Raw genomic sequence first — 19,946 nt, forward strand, 5'->3', positions numbered from 1 at the left:
TGGCAATTTTTTCATACTGTTAAGCTTTTAGTCAAATTCCATCCAGTCCTTTTTTCATAGATTACTTACCGTGTCTTTCTAATTTTATCCCCAGATAGTTGGTTTTTGAAGAGAACGTCACACTTACCTTTGTTAAAATGCTCCCTTTGATCCATCCCTGGCCTTTTGTGGCTAAAACTTCCACCTTTAAGTATATGGATATCTAAATGTATACTTTTTAAAGGGAAGGTAGTGCTGGGAAAGGCACCCTAGGAAGAGGTCTTTAGGGTAAGATATGTTAATTTATGAAGAGTGGTATAAAAAGGGAAAGTGCTTGTAGCAACCAGATAAGAGAGTGGATATTTGGTGCAAGTTGAAGAAATTGAAGGGCATACGGAAAAAAGTTATTGGTGTACATTAACCAGATGAAGCCAATAAAAGTTTTAAAATAGAGAGTAGCAACTTGGGACTTAATTGTAACAGTCAAGTAGATGAAGCAGGAACGAATGGAAACCCAGCAAGTTACTGGGCCAGAAGAGGCCCAGGGTTGTGTTTTGTTTGGCTCTATCTTTTAGGTGGTAGTGAGGTCCACATGCTTTTAAAAAGGCAGTGAGGCCGGGTGCAGTGGCTCACGCCTGTGATCTCAGCACTTTGAGAGGCCAAGGCAGGGCTATCACCTGAAGTCAGGAGTTCAAGACCAGCCTGGCCAACATGGCAAAACCCCATCTCTACTAAAAATACAAAAATTAGCCGGACGTAGTCGCGGGCGCCTGTAATCCCAACTACTCTGGAGGCTGAGGCAGAGAGAATTGCTTGAACTTGGGAGGCGGAGTTTGCCGTAAGCCGGGATTGCACCACTGCACTCTAGCCTGGGCGACAGAGTGAGACTCTGTCTCAAAAAAGAATAATCTACTGGTTTCAACTTTTCTTTGGTTAAGATCCTCTGTCAGAATCTTTTGGAAACTTTAAATTCTTATCTCAGAAAAATATATACATTCATCAGTTGCAGAGAGTTCAAAGATTCCCTGAGGTCCACCTGTAGAATCCAGGTTCGGAATCCCTGGAAAGGTGTGATGCAGAGTAATCAGCTGTTTGGGACACGTTAGTCACATTTCAGTACATGGACTAAAGATTAGCTTGTCCCAAAGCCAAGATCCTATCTTGAGAACCTTTTTTATTTTATTTATTTATTTATTTATTTATTTATTTATTTTGTGATGGAGTCTCACTCTGTCGCCCAGTCTGGAGTGCGGTGGCGCAGTATCTGCTCACTGCAACCTTTGCCTACCGGGTTCAAGTGATTCTCCTGCCTCAGCCTCCCAAGTAGCTGGGATTACAGGCATGTGCCACCATGCCTGGCTAATTTTGTATTTTTAGTAGAGATGGGGTTGCACTATGTTGGCCAGGCTGGTCTCGAACTCCTGACCTCAGGTGATCCGCCCGCCTCAGCTTCCCAAAGTGCTGGGATTACAGGAGTGAGCCACTGTGTCCAGCCTTGAGAGCCTTTTGTAAAAATGATTATAATATGATATTTTCCTGGTTTGTTTTAAACATTTTTTTTCTTTGAAAATGGTTATTATTTAATGAAAAAATTCTGTTTAGTGCTCTCGGTTTAAATATTATGTGGGCTACTTCATACTAAATGTGTTTTAAGTTGACCCTCTTCAAATTTTAGTGTCCCTTTGAAAGGTAACCATTGATTTTCTGGATTTACTGACATGGGGGTGGCAGAGCTAAACTGTTTTTTGATAGAGACCAGGTATTACTATGTTGCCCAGGCTGGTCTTGAGCTTCTGGCCTCAAGCAGTCTTCCTGCCTTGGCCCCTCCAAGCTGGGATTATAGGCCGGAGCCACCATGCCTTGCCTAGAAGCCTCGCTTCTAATCCCGACTTTATATGAAAGCTTGCTGAGTTGTTCAGTCTGAATACCAGGTTTCCAGGCCTCTTTAGTGGATCCATCAGTTTTCAGTGTTATTAACCAGTAAGGAATCATGTTCCTGGAAGCTTTTTTGAGACAGAGTCTTGCTCTGTCGCCTGGGCTGAAGTGCAGTGGCACAATCTCAGCTCACTGTAACCTCTGCCTCCCAGGCTCAAGCGATCATCCCACCTCAGCCTCCCAAGTAGCTGGGACTACAGTCGAGTACTGGCATGCCCAGCTAATTTTTGTATTTTTTTTAGAGTCCAGGTTTTGCCATGTTGCCCAAGCTGGTCTCGAATTCCTGAACGCAAGGGATCCGCCCGCCTCAGCCTCCCAAAGTGCTGCAGTTATAGGTGTGAGCCACCATGCCCAGCCAATCTCATCATATTTTAATGAATATAGCCACATATGGCTAGTAGCTTCATTATTGGATAGTGCGGTCATAGAGCTCTATACAATGCCTTGGACAGGCACTGGTGAATGTTTCTTGTGATTAAATTAGGAAATAAGCTTTTCTTGTCTTGTTCATAATAGGATAAAATGATGACAGAGAGAACCCTGTTGAAAGAGCGTTACCAGGAGGTCTTGGACAAACAGAGACAAGTGGAGAATCAGCTCCAAGTGCAATTAAAGCAGCTTCAGCAAAGGAGAGAAGAGGAAATGAAGAATCACCAGGTATTTTGCTTATATTGAAATTGTCAATGAGTTAAGCAACAGTCTCTGATCAAACTTTAATTTTTTTAAAAACTTTATTTATTTATTTTTGAGACAGAGTCTCACTCTGTCACTCAGGCTGGAGTGTGGTAGCATAATCTTGGCTCACTGCAGCCTCTGTCTCCTGGGCTTAAGTGATCCTCCCACCTCAGCCTCCCAGGTAGCTGGGAACACAGGTGCGTGCCACTATGCCCGGCTCATTTTTTGTATTTTTGGTAGAGACGGGGTTTTGTCATGTTGCCCAGGCTGGTCTTGAACTCCAGACTCAAGAAATCCACCCGCCTTGGCGTCCCAAAGGAGGCCTTTTTATTTCAGTTAACTCAAAAATAAAATTAAAGTTTGAGCCGCCCATGCCCGGCTCAAACTTTAATTTTATTTTTGAGTTAACTGAAATAAAAAGGCAAGGCGGGGTGTGGTGGCTCACACCTGTAATCCCAGCACTTTGAGAGGTCAAGGCAGGTGGATCACTTGAGTCCAGGAGTTCGAACCAGCCTGGGCAACATGGCAAAATCCCATCTTTACCAAAAATACAAAAAATGAGCCAGGCATGGTGGTGCGCACCTGTGGTCCCAGCTACATGGGAGGCTGAGGTGGGAGGATCACTTAAGCCCAGGAGGCAGAGGTTTCAGTGAGCCGAGATTGTGCCACTGCACTCCAGCCTGAGTGACAGAACGATACCCTGTCTCAAAAAAAGTATTAATACTCATAGACTTTTTTTTTGAGATGGAGTCTCGCTCTGTCACCCAGACTGGAGGGCAGTGGCACAATCTTGGCTCACTGCAAGCTCCGCCTCCTAGATTCACGCCGTTCTCCTGCTTCAGCCTCCCGAGTAGCTGGGACTACAGGTGCCCGCCACTACCCCCGGCTAATTTTTTGTATTTTTTTTTTTAGTAGAGACAGGGTTTCACTGTGTTAGCCAGGTTGGTCTCGATCTCTGACCTCATGATCCGCCTGCCTCGGCCCCGCAAAGTGCTGGGATTACAGGCGTGAGACACTGCGCCAGACCACTCATAGACTTTTAATAGAGAATGTTCGGATAAATTAGATACATCCATATGTTATACAGCTATTTTTGAATTAGATAAATATTTATTGACGTAATACATTCATGTCAAGTAAAATAAATCAGGATGCAAAATAATGTACGTAAAACGACCCCATTAAAAAAAAAAAAGCAAAGAAATGCATACCTAAGTATACATGTCTTTGTGTGAGCATGGAGAAAGATGTGAAAGCATAATACAAAGCAGTTAACACATTGATTACTCTTATGGGTGGAAGTGGTGTGAAGTGGGGGAGTGACTCTTTATCACCTTTGTATTATTTTACCTTTTTTTTTTTTTTTTTTTGAGACTGGGTCTTGTTCTGTTGCCCACGCTGGAGTGCAGTGGGTGCAATCAAGGCTCACTGTATCTTTGACTTTCTGGGCTCAAGCTATCCTTCCACCTCAGCCTCTCGAGTATCTGGACTACAGGCATGTGCCACCACACCTGGCTAATTTTTTTTATTTTTTATAGAGACAAGGTCTCTGTATGTTGCCTAGGCTGGACTCGAACTCCTAGACACAGTGATCTTCCTGCCTTGGGTTCCCAAAGTATGAGGATTATAGGCATGAGCCACTGTGCCTGGCCTGTTTGACTTCTTATTTAAAAAAAAAAAAAAAGTGTGCGTTTGTACATATGTATGTCTGTGTATATATGTGTGTGTGTATATATGTATATATTTGTTGTTGTTAAAGAGTAAAACAAACAAAACCCATACATAATAAAGTAGAATCATAACAAAATGAAACAAGAATATTTGTTGGATGTAACAGACCCTCCCTGGTACAAGAACACCTTTCTCAGCATTCTTGACAGGTGTTCATTCAGCCTTTATTTGAACACCAGTAATGAAGAGCTTACTGCTTCACAAGGCAGTATATTCCATTTTTGAACAATTGCGATTGCTAGAAATTATTTTTCCTGTTGAGTTGAAATCTGCATTACTATAACTTTCTCCTTTAGGTCTGAATACTGGCTTTTGGAGCTACTCATCAACCACATTCTTTCAATTCAATTTGAATTCACTAAAGTCAATACGTGAATTTGTGATAGTTGAAAATAACCTTTGCATCAAAAGAACTAACTTATTTTCTTTTTTATTTGTGTGCGACTGTAATTGTGTGGAACTCAGGAGATATTAAAGGCTATTCAGGATGTGACAATAAAGCGGGAAGAAACAAAGAAGAAGATAGAGAAAGAGAAGAAGGAGTTTTTGCAGAAGGAGCAGGATCTGAAAGCTGAAATTGAGAAGCTTTGTGAGAAGGGCAGAAGGTAACTGATGTTAAGAATAAAAACCTTATGTGTATGTATATATGCATGAGGGGCCAGACCCGTTTGTATTTGTAGTTTCTTTCCCTTCGGTTTAATTTTTATTTGAAAAACAAGTGTACAAGTAAAAACTCTCCAATGACTTTAGCTTTTTCAGTATCAAACATTAGACTTAATAGAAAAAAGTTCAGAGATTTGTTAAATACTTTGAAGTAATAACAGTTAATTGTTGAGTCCCAAGTGTGGTCAGGAGTTTGATACGGGCTGGACGTCGCGGCTCACACCTATAATCCCAGCGCTTTGGGACACCAAGGTGGGAGGATTGCTTGAGGCTGGGAATTTGAGACCAGCCTGAGCAACCTAGCAAGACCCCCTCTCTACAAAAAATAAAGAAAAAAATTAGCTGGTTGTGGTGGCACGTGGCTGTAGTCCTAGCTACTTGGGAGGCTGAGGTGGAAGAATCACTTGAGCCCAGGAGTTCCAGGCTGCAGTCAGCTGTGATTACGCCACTGCGCTCCAGCTTGGGTGACAGAGCAAGACCTTGTCTCTTAAAAAAAAATTTTTTTTTGATATGAATCTAACACCGATCTCACTTTATAACCTGATATTTACAAGTTCAGACCATGGGCCAGGCACAGTGGGCTCACGCCTGTAATCCCAGCACTTTGGGAGGCCGAGGCAGGTGGATCACAAGGTCAGGAGATCGAGACCATCCTGGCCAACATGGTGAAACCCCATCTCTACTAAAATACACAAAATTAGCCGGGCATGGTGGCGCGCACCTGTAGTCTCAACTACTCGGGAAGCTGAGGCAGGGGAGTCGCTTGAATCCAGGAGGCAGGAGATGGAGGTTGCAGTGAGCTGAGATTGTGCCACTGGACTTCAGCCTGGCGACAGAGTGAGACCCTGTTTCAAAAAAAAAAAATCAAGTTCAGACCATGAGCATACTTTGAATGATTACATTTCTGTTATTAAGCATCCAAAGTAAATTTCAAACAGTAATATTGTAAGCTGTTTGTGAAAGAATTATTTAGTGGATTTGTGTCCTTTTCTGGGTACTGCAGAAAAAGCAAAGTGGGCATAGAATTTGGTCAACTTCTCAATTTTCTAAGTTTCTTTTTTTGAGACGGAGTCTCACTCTGTTGCCCAGGCTGGAGTGCAGTGGCACAATCTCGGCTCACTGCAAGCTCCACCTCCCGGGTTCACGCCATTCTCCTGCCTCAGCCTCCCGAGTAGCTGGGACTACAGGCGCCCGCCACCATGCCCGGCTAATATTTTTGTATGTTTAGGAGAGACGGGGTTTCACCGTGTTAGCCAGGATGGTCTCGATCTCCTGACCTCTTGATCCGCCTGCCTCGGCCTCCCAAAGTGCTGGGATTACAGGCATGAGCCACGGCGCCCGGCCAATTTTCTAAGTTTCTTAAAATGACCTGTTTGGAAATCATAATAGCTGTGAATACTTGGTTGATTTTATTTAAATTCTACCAAAATGTTTTTTGTTTATCAAAAAAATTTTGGCTTTTGCTAATGCGTCAGACTGCTGAGTTAGCAAGCTCATATGCTGAATCATTTTCTGAGTCTCCAAGATAATAATTGTGAAGCTCAACATGAGGAATTGTGTTTGAGAGAGGGTTTGTAGACCAATCAGTTGTTCTGTTGAGAATCTAGTGATACTGAATGATTAGAAGGTGGGTCAGTTGTCTATAATGATAATTTTCCAGAAATTATGAGGAGTGTACCTGGAATAGAACACTATCCCAGCCACTGTTAGTGATCAAAGCAGTTGCTCCCACCCCATGACATGGTCTCTGCCATTGTCTTCACAATCTGTGTGAGGAAGATGACCATAGGCATGTAGCAACTTAGCAGCAGATATTAAAGTGCAGAAACTGGGAAGATGAGTCTATAATGTTATTCTAAGCCCCACAGAAAATTTCCTTTTGATGTGTGCTCTTTACATTCTTTTTTTTGAGACAGAGTCTTGCTCTGTTGCCCAGGCTGGAGTGCAGTGGCGCAATCTCGGCTCATGCAAGCTCCGCCTCCCGGGTTCAAGTGATTCTTTTGCCTCAGTCACCTGAGTATCTGGGATTACAGGCGAGTGCCATCATGCCCAGATAATTTTTTAAATTTTTTATAGAGATGAGGATCTCACTCTGTTGACCAGGCTGGTCTCAAACTTCTGGCTTCAAGCGATCCACCTGCCTTGGCCTCCCACAGTGCTGGGATTACAGGTGTGAGCTACCGTGCCCAGCCTTTTTTTAATTTTTATTTTTTATTTTTTTTTAACCTTCAACAAATTCACTTTTACTCTTTACATTCTTTATGTAACTCTACTATCTTTTCCATCTGATTGAATTGCTACAGATGGTGATTGATTTTTGTGTTTGTGTTCTTGAAGATCTATTTTTTTTTCTTTAAATGTATATGTCACAGTATGAGAACAATGTTTTCTGCCATTCTTTCTGTTAAATGTGGGGTTCAGTTTTCCGGAAGCAGGGGGAATGTCTCTTGTAGGTATCTTTGTTCTAGCAGTGGTGTAGGTTTTTCTTAGCATTCCATCATTCATAGGAACCGGGACACATAGATTTTGGTCATTATATTATTCACCTTGGCCTGCCATAACAGAATACCACTGACTACGTGGCTTAAACAGCAGAATATTTTACAGTTCTGGAGGCCGGAAGTCCAACATAAAGATGCTGACAGATTTGGTTTCTGGTGAGAATCTTATCCTGGTTTGCCGATAGCTGCCTTCTTCTGGTCTCACATGGCTTTTGCGCTATGCGTGCACATTCCTGGTGTCTCTTCCTCTTCTTATAAGGACACCAATTCTATTGGATTAGGTTCCCACTTTATGACTTCATTGAACCATAATTGCCTCCTTCAAGGCCCTGTATCCAAATACAATTACACTGGGGTTAGGGCTTCAAGATACGAGTTTTAAGGGGCACAATTCAGTCCATAACAATTGTATTTCCTGTTTATAGTGTTTTCATTCATTTGTTCAGCCAGTATTTATTGAGTATCTACTACGAGCCAGACAGTAGGGCCTGGAGAGTAAAAAGTCTTCAAAGAGATTACTGTTTCTTATGAGAGACAGATAGATAAACAGATGATTGCAAAATAGTGTAATGATACCATGACAGTGGTGGTATGAAAGCATCTGAAAGAGGCATATAACCCATACTGAGTAGGGGGAGTCACAGAGGGCTTCCCAGGGAATATCATTCCGGAACTGAGTCCTGAAAAATCAGGGGCAGAAGATAACCACCAAATGAAATGCATGATCCTTGGTTTGATCCTGAATGAACCAAAGTATAATTATAGGACATTTTGGAATAATTGGGAAAATTTCAATAGTGACTACGTGTTAGGTAATATTGTGTCAGTGTTATGTATTTTGGGTGTATGAACCCATGTTGTTGAAAAAAGTTTGAGAAATTAAAAAAATATTTTGCATGTGATTATGACATTGTTTCATTATGTAGAAGGATGTTCTTGTTCATAAGAGATACTTGCTGAAGTTTTAGGAGTTAAGTGTCATGTAAATGTGGCAAAAAAAATGTAACAACTGGTAAATTTAGATGACAGGTAGATAATCATTTTATTAATTTATTAACTTTTTGTTGGTTTGAAATTTTCAAAGAAAAAGTAACAGGGGTCGGGGTAGGTATAGGGAAGAATTAGCCAGGCAACAAATGAAGGAAAAGACACTGCCGGCAGGGGGCTCAGAGATGAGAGAGAAAAGCAAGCAAGATGTGAAGTAGGGGAGTGAGGCCAGATCAGAAAGGCTTTTATACTGTGTTAAGGAGTTTGGGTTTTTCCATGACAGAGATATTGAAGGATTTTAAGGGAGGAGAGTATCAAATGATACAATTTGCATTTTATTTTTATTTTATTTTACTTTTTTATTTTTTGAGACAGAGTCTCACTCTGTTGCCCAGGCAGTAGTGCAGTGGCACGATCTTGGCTCACTGCAACCTCCACCATCTGTGTTCAAGTGATTCTCCTGCCTCAGCCTCCTGAGTAGCTGGAACTACAGGCCTGTGCCACCATGCCTGGCTAATTTTTGTATTTTTAGTAGAGACGAGGTTTCACCGTGTTGGCCAGGCTAGTCTTAAACACCTGACCTCAAGTGATGTGCCCGCCTTGGCCTCCCAAAGTTCTGGGATTACAGGTGTGAGCCATCCTGCCTGGCCTATGATTTGCATTTTCAGTAGATTACTTGGGCAGTTGGAAAATGGATTGGATTAGTGTATTTGACCAGTTAGGAGACTTATCTTGTCAGAGCCTGGGTTGGAATAATTATGGCTGAAACTAAAGTAGTGCCAGTGGGAATGAGAGAAGTGAACACATTTGTAAGACATTTAGGGGCAGCACTGATCAATGTGGGTAGACAGGGTTGAGTTAGGGATAACTCCCATATTTCTGGCTTGGAAAATTAGGGAAATAATGGGGTTCTTTGATAAGATGTCTTATCTGTCTTACACGTTTTAACTTAAATTCTGCCTTCTTTGCAAAATTGCCTGTGCCATTTCTTTATGAACTGAATCTGAATTTTTTTTTTTTTTGAGACGGAGTCTTGCTCTGTCGCCCAGGCTGGAGTGCAGTGGCATGATCTTGGCTCACTGCAGCCTCCACCTCCAGGATTCAAGCGATTCTCCTGCCTCAGCCTCCCAAGTAGCTGGGACTACATGTGCCTGCCACCACGCCCGGCTGATTTTTTGTATTTTTAGTAGAGACGGGGTTTCACTATGTTAGCCAGGATGGTCTCGCTCTCCTGACCTCCTGTTCCGCCCGCCTCGGCCTCCCAAAGTGCTGGGATTACAGGCATGAGCCACCTCACCTGGCCTGAAAATTTTTTTTAATGTTTTATCCTTTTAGTGCCATATATCTGGTAATTATTTGATAAGTATTTATTCTATCACTGGATTGGAAATTAAGGGAATTTCACATAAATATTAATTAAAGATGAATTTACTTAATAGAAATCTGCTAAGTGCTTTGTACTATTTGAAGGTAGTCACTGTGTATTTCAATGTAATTATAATTTTTTTATTTTTAGAAACAGGATCTCACTCTGTTGGCCCAGCTAGAGTGTAGTGGTGCAGTCATGGCTCACTAAAGCCTTGAACTCCTGAGCTCAAGCCATCCTCCTGCCTCAGCTTCCCAAGTAGCTGGGACTACAGGTGTGCACCACCATGCCCATCTAAGTTTTTCTATTTTGTAGAGACTGGATCTCAGTTTGTTGGCCAGGCCAATCTCAAACTCCTGCCCTTGACCTCTCAAAATTTTAGGATTACAGGCATGAGCCACTGTGCCTGGTCTAATTATAATTTTTAAAGGAGACAAACTGAATTTACCAAAATGTAAAAGATCAAATATTTAGTTTAGTCATGTATTTGATTTTTTTTCTCCTGGACACCTGGCTGCTTTGTCCTGGAAGTTGACTTGCTTTTGCAGGGATAATTTCTAGTTCTCAGCTTTTATCCTTCAGGTTATTGCTGGCATTAGAAAGGTGAGGTTTCCATGTTAGTGCTCTTCCAGTGCAGAACCTCTTTTAAGCTCCCTACCTTTAACAGTGACTTATTGTGTGCAGGTGCAATGGCTTCTGCCTGTAATCCCAGCACTTTGGGAGGCCAAGGCGGGAGGATCGCTTGAGCCCAGGAGTTTGAGACCAGCCTGGGCAATATAGTGAGACCTTATGTCTATAAAAAATAAAATAAAATAAAATAAATGACAACAACAACAACAAGACAACAGTGACTCATTGAGAATGGCAGTAAGTAAGGCTCGTGGTGACCCTGTGTTTTAAAAGACATAATTGATTTATATTTTCATGGATATAGCTTTGGACAAGGAGCGTAAACACTGCAATATCAAGCAATATTTTTCTTCTTTAAAAAAAATTCTCTGAACTTGCCTGATCAATTCATAGGATAGAATGACAGGTAAGTAGCAGATTAAGGGAGTTATTCATTGGAAGCATTACTCTGGATGTAATATAAGAGTCTATGTTGGCTGGGCGCAGTGCCTCAGGCCTGTAATCCCAGCACTTTGGGAGGCCGAGTGGGGCAGATCACCTGAGGTCAGGAGTTGGAGACCAGCCTGGCCAACATGGCAAAACCCCATCTGTACTAAAAAAAATTAGCCAGGCATGGTAGTGGCCACCTGTAGTCCCAACTACTTGGGAGGCTGAGACACAAGAATTGCTTAAACCCGGGAGGTGGAGGTTGCAGTGAGCTGAGATGGTGCCACTGAACTCCAGCTTGGGTGACAGAGCGAGACTCCATCTCAAAGAAAAAAAAAAAAACAGAGTGCATGCTAAATTAAAATTGAGGCCAGGCAAGGTAGTTCACACGTGTAATCCTAGCCCTTTTGGAAGTCTGAGGTGGGAGGATTGCTTGAGGTCAGGAGTTTGGGACCAGCCTGGGTAATAAAGTGATACCTCATCTCTGCTAGAAGTAAAGAAATTTGCCGGGCATAGTGGTATACGCCTGTAGTCCCAACTACTGGGGAGGCTGAAGCAGGAGGATCGTTGATCCTAGGAGTTCAAGATTGCAGTGAGCTGTGATTGCACCACTATACTCCAGCCTGGGTGATAGAGCAAGACCCTGTCTCAAAAAATAAAAGTGTCAGGTGCAAGAGGATTTGTTTTGGAAAATTTCACCAAGTGCTGTTGTATTTAACTACTTAAGAGGTATGCTTTGAAGTCCTAATAGCTTACATAGCAATCAACAAATCTAGTATTCCTTAGGTGGAAAACAGTAAGCTAGGCTGTTGCAACATCCCATATTTTGACTATAGGTTTCAGTCCTTTTTTTTTTTTTGAGACAGAGTTTCACTCTTGTTGCCTAGGCTGGAGTGCAATGGCGTGATCTCGTCTCACTGCAGTCTCTGCCTCCCAGGTTCAAGCGATTCTCCTGTCACAGCCTCCTGAGTAGTTGGGATTACAGGCACCTGCCACCACACCCGGCTAATTTTTGTATTTTTAGTAGGGATGGGGTTTCACTATGTTGACCAGGTTGGTCTCGAATTCCTGACATCAGGTGATCCACCTGCCTTGGCCTCCCAAAGTGCTGGGATTACAGGCATGAGCCATTGCGCCTGGCCGGTCCTTCTGACTTTGTCTTATTCCCAATAAATTTACACTTTGACCATATCAAGATCTCTTTCTTGTTCAGTGACCTCACTCCATTTCCTCTGAGTCTGTCAACTCCCTGGAAGTATTTCTTTCCATAGCCAGCCTAGGCTTATGGTCTGTTACTGGAATTACTTGCTTACCATTACCATCAGTTCTCTTGGTGCCTTGTTCTTTTCATTTTATTTTCCTGTAGTATTCCAGTCCTGCGTCAAGTCAGCCACCTGACCTCTTTGTTCTTCTTTTTTTTTTTTTGAGACAGAGTCTCGCTCTGTCACCCAGGCTGGAGTCCAGTGGCGCGATCTCAGCTCACTGCAACCTCCGCCTCCTGGGTTCAAGTGATTCTCCTGCCTCAGCCTCCTGAGTAGCTGGGATTACAGGCGCCCACCACCATGCCCGGCTAATTTTTTGTATTTTTATTAGAGACGAGGTTTCATCATTGTTGGCCAGGATGGTTTTGAACTTCTGACCTCAAGTGATCCACCTACCTCGGCCTCCCAAAGTGCTCGGATTATAGGCTTGAGCCACTGTGCCTAGCCCACCTCTTCATTCTTACACCTGGGCTGCTGAGTGCTGCTGGAGAAAAATCACACAACTGTGTGTCTTGGGGCCAGAATACATTTATGACTTACAGCATCACCTGGATCCTCAGATGTATTTTTAGTAGAGACGAGGTTTCACCATGTTGGCCAGGCTAGTCTTGAACTCCTCTTCCTCAGAAGTCTATCCCAAATTTAAATCTCTCTTTCTAAACTTCCTGTCTCCACCATTTCTCTTCTTACCCTTAGCAGAAGATCTTGTCTTTTATTTCTCAGAAACAAAGTGTCATCAATGAAAACTTCCCTCAGTTTTCTAACCGTCAGCAGAGGCATTCTTCCTTTCTCCCTGTCCTTGTGTCTGAGTCTATAATTCTACCTGTGTGTGCATCCCACTCCCTTTTGCTTCTGCTATTTCTCCATAGATGACTCCACTTTTTCCTCTAGTGTGTAAGCTGAATACTGGGGCCATCCTAAATTCCTCTCTTAGCCCTTTCCATCACATCCACTTTACCATGTCTTGTAGATGCTCTTATTTTTATTATTTTTACAATTTCATTGTCAATATTCAATATAATTTCTTGTTTTTATTCTTTAAATTAATTTTTTTTTCTTTGTAGAGACAGGGTCTCAACTCTGTTGCCCAGGCTGGGCTTGAACCCCTGGGCTCAAGTGATCCTCCCATCTCAGCCTCCCAAAGTGCTGGGATTATAGGAATGAGCCACTACACCCAGCCTCTTGTATATTCTTAATATTAATTATTCTTTCTCTCTGTCACTGTCAAGTTCTCTTTAGTTTTCGTAGAGTACCGAGGTGGGCTCCTAAACTTTCTTTGCTTCCTGCCTGCCTCCTTTCTCATTGTCTAATTCACTGCTACCATTGAAACCATTCCAAGATACAAATCTGATAATATCATTTCCCTGCTTAAATTTTTTCATAGTTCTATATAGTATTTAGGGTAAAGTTTTAACCCTTTACTTAGTATAAGAGGCCTTCAGTTACCTCTTCCACATTTATGTCTCCAGGTATGTCCTTACTACTTGCCCACACAACCGTGCTGGTTTATACCTAACTACTATATGTGGTATTCTGAACGTACTTAAAACTCAGCCTGTGCCACCTGCTCTAGAAAGCTTTCCCGGACACTCTCCCTCCCTCCCCTTTACACACCCTGACTGACTAATATAGCTAATCCTCCTCTTCACTCACCTAGCATGTTGTGTATACTGCTATCATAACACTTCATGGCCTTTTTTGTTTACTTAACTGCCTCCACCATTATATAGTTAGCTTCTTGAGGGCAGCTGTTTTGATTAGCTATCACTGTGTAAAAATACCATTGTAAAAGTTAATATCTTGAAACAATAGTAGTTTATTATTTCTCACAATTCTTTGGGTGGATTGCTTCTCAGATGGATGGTTCTGTTGGCCTTGTTTGGAGTCATTCATGTGGCTCCGGTCAGGTTGTGGCTGGGGTAGGGCATCCAAGATGGCTTCATTCATATCCTTGGCACATTGTGGGGGACTCCTGGCAAGCTGAGCTCAGCTGGAACATTGGGATGCCATGCCTTTCTCATTCTCACTCTTGCCATATAGTCTCGGGGCTTCTCCCTCTCCAGGTGGTCTTTCCAGCAGACGAGCCAGATTTCTTACATGGTAGCCCAGAGCTCTGAGTTCCAAAGCAGAAGCTGCCAGGCTCTCTTAAGGCTTAGATTTTGAACCAGTACAGTGCTAGTTCTGTGACATTCTGTTGGTCAATATGAGTCACAAGACTAACCCAGATTTGTGTGGGAAAGGACTACGCAGAATGTGATCACTAGGAGGCTTGGTTCATTGGGAGGGGTTCGTCTTTGGAGACTTGCTACCACAGCAAGTAACACGTTTCACTTTTTCTGCTTAGTATATAGTAATATCTTCTAGATATGGGAAATAATAAAAGTTACACAAATAAGAGATACATAATTAAAGATCTTTTAGAAATATTCACGATGAATTGTAGGGAGAGACAGAGACTGGTACATCAGCCAGTACACTCTTTGCAATAAAGTGAGTATAATTATAAGAATCATTATGGCCTGCTGCAGTGGCTCACATGCCTATAATACCAGCTCTTTGGGAGGCCAAAGCAGGAGGATTACTTGAGCCCAGGAGTTCGAGACCAGCCTGGGCAACATGACGAAATCCCGTCTCTGCAAAAAATACAGAAATTAGCTGGGCATGTTGGCATGTGCCTGTAGTCCCAACTACTTGGGAGGCAGAGGTGGGAGGATTGCTTGAGCTCAGGAGGTCGAGGTTGTAATGAGCCATGACGGTGCCGCTGCACTCCAGCCTGGTCAACAAAGTGAGATCCTGTCTCAAAAAAAAAAAAAAAAAAAAAAAAAAAATCATTATCAGACTAGTGGTAGAATGAAACGAAATGGAAAAGAAATGGATTCAGGAAGAATTGTCTGATTATTTTGAGAAATAAAACAGAAAAAGTAAAAAATAACATCACTGTTGGAATTCTTGTTCTCAGTTTTGAGGGTGAAGTCATACATTTGATGATATGGGACATTCAGGTACTCAGCAGGTCATTGGAAATGAGAGACTTGAATGTAGAAGAGATGCTCTGTCTTGATTGGCAGGTACTCAGTAGGTCATTGGAAATGAGAGACTTGAATGTAGAAGAGATGCTCTGTCTTGATTGGGAGTTGACTGCATGGAGACGATAGTTACAATGGAAGGGAATTTTTGGTGGGAAAATAGAAAAGGGCTTAGTACTACACTCGGAGGTATACTTACAGTTTGGGAAAAAGACAAAAAGAATAATGAGAGAAAGAAAGGGAAATAGTTTAGAATAGTAGTATACATTTTCCAAAGGAAGAGGATGCTTAATAGTATTAGAATCTGCAGGGAAATAAATGAGAACCAAGTCTGAATAATACTAATTGGTAATTGTTGAGTGTTGTGATGCTATTCAGTAGTCAACTGGGATTTTTAAGCAAAGGAATTAAATTACTGGATTTACTTCTTCCCTAATATTTTGTTATGAAAATTTTCAAACCTTGAGAGAAGCTGAAAGTATTGTACATTAACACTGACCACCTGGATTCAACAATTAATATTCTACTACGGTTGTTTTTGCGAGCCTTTCCATCTGTCATCCCTCTGTCTATTCATCAATCTGTCTTTTCTTTTTCTTTTTTTTTTCTTTTTTTGAGACAGAGTCTCTCTCTGTCGCCAGGCTGGAGGGCTCACTGCAACCTCTGCCTTTCAGGTTCAAGCAATTCTCCTGCCTCAGCCTCCCTAGTAGCGGGGACTACAGGTGCATGCCACCACGCCCAGCTAATTTTTGTATTTTTAGTAGAGACGGGGTTTCACCATGTTGGCCAGGATGGTCTCAATCTCTTGACGTCATGATCCACCCACTCGGCCTCCCAAAGTGCTGGGATTACAGGTGTGAGCCACCACGCCCAGCCCCGTCTTTTCTTTTTCGTTCAGAGGAGACACCACATGAGGTCTTATTTTTTCTTTCTTTTTTTTTTGTTTTATCTGAGGTCTTATTTTTTCATTGCATATCAGAATCAGTTTCAGTCATCAGTAACTTCGCCCCTAAACATATATACATGTACATCATTAATTAGAGTTTAATATTATTTATTTGCATTTTGGGGTAATAAAATTTATATGCAGTTAAATACACAAATCTTTTTTTTTTTTTTTTTTACTTAGCAAGTCCACTGGTTGAAAAATACATAAATCTTAAAGGAACCATTCAGTGAGTTTTGACAAATGTATGCACTTGTGTAATTCAGACCCCATCAAGATATATAAAATACATTACCGTTAAACCTGAAAGTTCACTCTTGTGCCTTCTCAGTCAGTCCCTGCCCCCACTCTCCCCAAACCAACCAGTGTTGTGGTTTTTTACCATAGTTTAGTTCTGCATGTTCCAGAGCTTCACATAAAAGGAAATCAATCTTACACCGTGTACTCTTTTGTATCAGAATTATTTCATTCAGCAGAATGCTTTTAATATTCATGTTGTCCGTTTTTACTGTGTTCATTTTATTTTATTTATTTATTTTTGAGAATGAGTTTCACTTTGTCGTCCAAGCTGGAGTGCAGTGACATGATCTTGGCTCACTGCAACCTCCGCCTGCTGGGTTTGAGCAATTTTTCCACCTCAGCCTCTCAAGTAGCTGGGATTAACAGACGTGCATCACCATGCCCAGCTAATTTTTGTATTTTTAGTAGAAACAGGGTTTTGCCATGTTGCCCAGGCTGGTCTCGAACACCTGACCTCAAGTGAGCTGCCTGCCTTGGCCTCTCAAAGTGCTGGGATTATAGGCGTGAGCTACCGTGCCCGGCTTTATTGTTGAATAGTGTTCCTCTTACTGATGTATTGGAGTTTGTTTATTCATTCTCCTGTTGATGATCATGTAGTAGTTTCCAGATTTTGACTGTTAATGAATAAAGCTGCTATGAACATTCAAGTGCAAGTCATAAAGACTTCAAACATATTCTTTCATTTCTCTTGGGTAGATTAGTAGCATAATCTGCTGGGTTGTAGGGTAGATGTATGAACAGTTTTATAAGAAATGGCCAGATATGCTTCCAAATTGCATATACCATTTTACACTCTGTCAACCATATATGAGAGTTCTGGTTGCTTCACATCTTTGCTATTCAAGGGCTTGCATAGTGGTATTTCATTGTGTGTGTTTTCTATTCTTTAGAGATTGCAGATGGTTTGAATCATTGTGGTTTTAATATCCCTAATAACTAATGATGGTGTCTCTTTTTCTATTTGCTTATTGGCTATTTGTATATTTTATTTTGGGAAGTGTCTAACTTTTTTATCCCTTTTCTTGGGGGGTTGAGTTTTTGACTTTTTATTGTTGTGTAGTAGAAGTTCTTTTTGTATTTTGAATATAAGTCCTTTGTCAGATATATGTTGTGTAAAAATTTTCTTCTGCCCTCTTATATGACTATTCACTTTTTAATTGCATTTTTGATGAAATAATGTCTAATTCATTAAACTTTTCTTTTCTAGTTAGTGCTTTCTCTGTCTTCTCTAAGTTACCTTTGCCCACCCTGAAGTAGCAAAGATGTTCTCCTGTATTTTGTTATGGACGCTTTATCATTTTAACTTTTATATTCATGTCTCTGATCCATCTCAAATTCTTTGATTTTTTTTTTTCTCCCCCTAGGAGGCACAACATTGGAATGTATGTTTGTTTTTTTGCAGACGAGGTCTCACTGTGATACCCAGGTTGTAGTGCAGTGGCTATTCACAGGTGCAGTCATAGCTCACTGTGGCCTTGAACTCCTGGCCTCAAGCAGTCCTTCTGTCTCAGCCTCCCAAGTAGCTGGGACTACAGCCATGTACCACCACACTCTTTAAATTAATTTTTGTGTATGGTGAGAAGTAAAGGTTGAGGTTCATTTTTTCCATGTAGATATCCAGTTGTTCCAGCACCATTTATTGAAAAGACTTTCCTTTCCCTATTTAATTAATTGCTTGGCACTTTTGCCAAAAACCAAATGACGGTATGAGTCACTTGTATGAATAGTAGGTCTAATTCTGAATACTATTCTATTGTGTTGATATACTTGTCTATATACTACATTACACTGTCTTCTGGGCATGGTGGCTCATGCCTGTAATCCCAGCACTTTGGGAGGTCAATACAGGAGGATCACTTAAAATCAAGAGTTCGAGACCAGCCTGGGCGACACAGCGAGACCTAGTCTCTATTTCTTTTTTTTTTCTTTTTTCTTTTTTATTTGAGACGGAGTTTTGCTCTTGTTGCCTAGGCTGGAGTGCAATAATGGCGTGATCTCGGCTCACTGCAACCTCTGTCTCCCGGGTTCAAGCGGTTCTCCTTCCTTAGCCTCCCGAGTAGCTGGGATTACAGGCATGCGCCACCACGCCCGGCTAATTTTGTATTTTTAGTAGAGATGGGGTTTCTCCATGTTGGTCAGGCTGGTCTCGAACTCCCGAACTCAGGTGATCCACCTGCCTCGGCCTCCCAAAGTGCTGGGATTACAGGCATGAGCCACTGCGCCCAGCCCATCTCTATTTCTTTATTAAATTTCTTTTTGTTAAATAATTTATATAAATAAAAAATTCAGGCTGGGTGCGGTGGCTCATGCCTGTAATCCCAGCACTTTGGGAGGCCGAGGCGGGTGGATCACCTGAGGTCGGGAGTTCGAGACCAGCCTGACCAACATGGAGAAACTCCGTCTCTACTAAAAATACAAAATTAGTCGGGCGTGATGGCACATGCCTGTAATCCCAGCTACTAGGGAGGCTGAGGCAGGAGAATCCCTTGAACCTGGAAGGCGGAGGTTGCGGTGAGCCGAGATAGCGCCATTGCACTCCAGCCTGGGTGACAGAGCAAAACTCTGTCTCAAAAAAAAAAAAAAATTCACGCTGTTGTGATTATTATATCTTATCATAAGTCATGAAATCAGATAATACAAGGTCTTCTACTTTTTTTCAAGACATTCTAGGTCCTTTGCATATTCTAGGTTCTCAGCATGTTCATGTATTTATTTTTTATTTTTCTGAGACAGTGTCTCAAGGCTGGAATGCAGTGGCATGATCACGGCTCACTGTGGCCTCGACCTCCTATGCTCAAGCAATCCTCTCATCTCAGCCTCTGCAGTAGCTGGGACTACAGATGCTCATTACCACACCTAGCTAATTTTTTGTCTTTTTTGTAGAGACAAAGTTTCGCCATGTTGTCCAGGCTGGTCTTGAACTCCTAGACTCAAGCAGTCGGCCCGCCTCAACCTCCCGAAATGCTGGGATTACAGGCGTGAGCCACTGCACCTGGCCTCGTGTGTTTTAGAATCAGTTTGCCAGTTTCTACAAAAAAAGATAAAACTGGTAGGAACATATATCAACTTGGGAAAAATTGACATCTTAACAATATTAAATCTTCTAATTCATAAATATGAAATATCTTTATGTTGATTTAGGTCTTTATCTCAGCAACATTTTATCAGTGTACAGATCTTGCACATTTTTCTTTAAACTTATTCCTAAATATTTTATGTTCTTTGATGCTATTATAAATGAAATTAAGAATTTTTAAAATTTTTTAAGTGCTGCTAAGTACAACTTATTTTTGTTTTTGGCCTTGTACCTGCTATTTTGCTAAATTTCTGTATCAGTGTATTAGTTGTTTTGTATATTCTTCAAGATTTTCTTTTTCTTTTTTTTTGAGACGGAGTTTCGCTCTTGTTGCCCAGGCTGGATTGCAATGGCGTGATCTCAGCTCACTGCAACCTCCACCTCCCAGGTTCAAGCAGTTCTCCTGCCTCAGTCTTCCGAGTAGCTGGGATTACAGTCATGTG

The 19,946-nt window shown here is 41.7% G+C and overlaps 1 protein-coding gene across 4 annotated transcripts in view; it reads left to right on the forward strand.

Moving 5' to 3' along the window:
• The window catches only part of RNF214 (ring finger protein 214), a 53,728-nt gene that overhangs the window by 9,376 nt on the left and 24,406 nt on the right, over positions 1-19,946 (forward strand). For all 4 annotated transcript variants that reach the window (XM_054439937.2, XM_063671489.1, XM_054439936.2 and 1 more), the window contains exons 5-6: positions 2,431-2,571; positions 4,786-4,925. In XM_054439937.2, coding sequence (XP_054295912.2) covers positions 2,431-2,571; positions 4,786-4,925 — 281 coding nt within the window. The remainder of the gene's footprint in view (positions 1-2,430; positions 2,572-4,785; positions 4,926-19,946) is intronic.

This window comes from Pongo pygmaeus, chromosome 9 (assembly GCF_028885625.2).
Source record: "Pongo pygmaeus isolate AG05252 chromosome 9, NHGRI_mPonPyg2-v2.0_pri, whole genome shotgun sequence".
In the NCBI taxonomy this organism is placed as follows: Eukaryota; Metazoa; Chordata; class Mammalia; order Primates; family Hominidae; genus Pongo; species Pongo pygmaeus.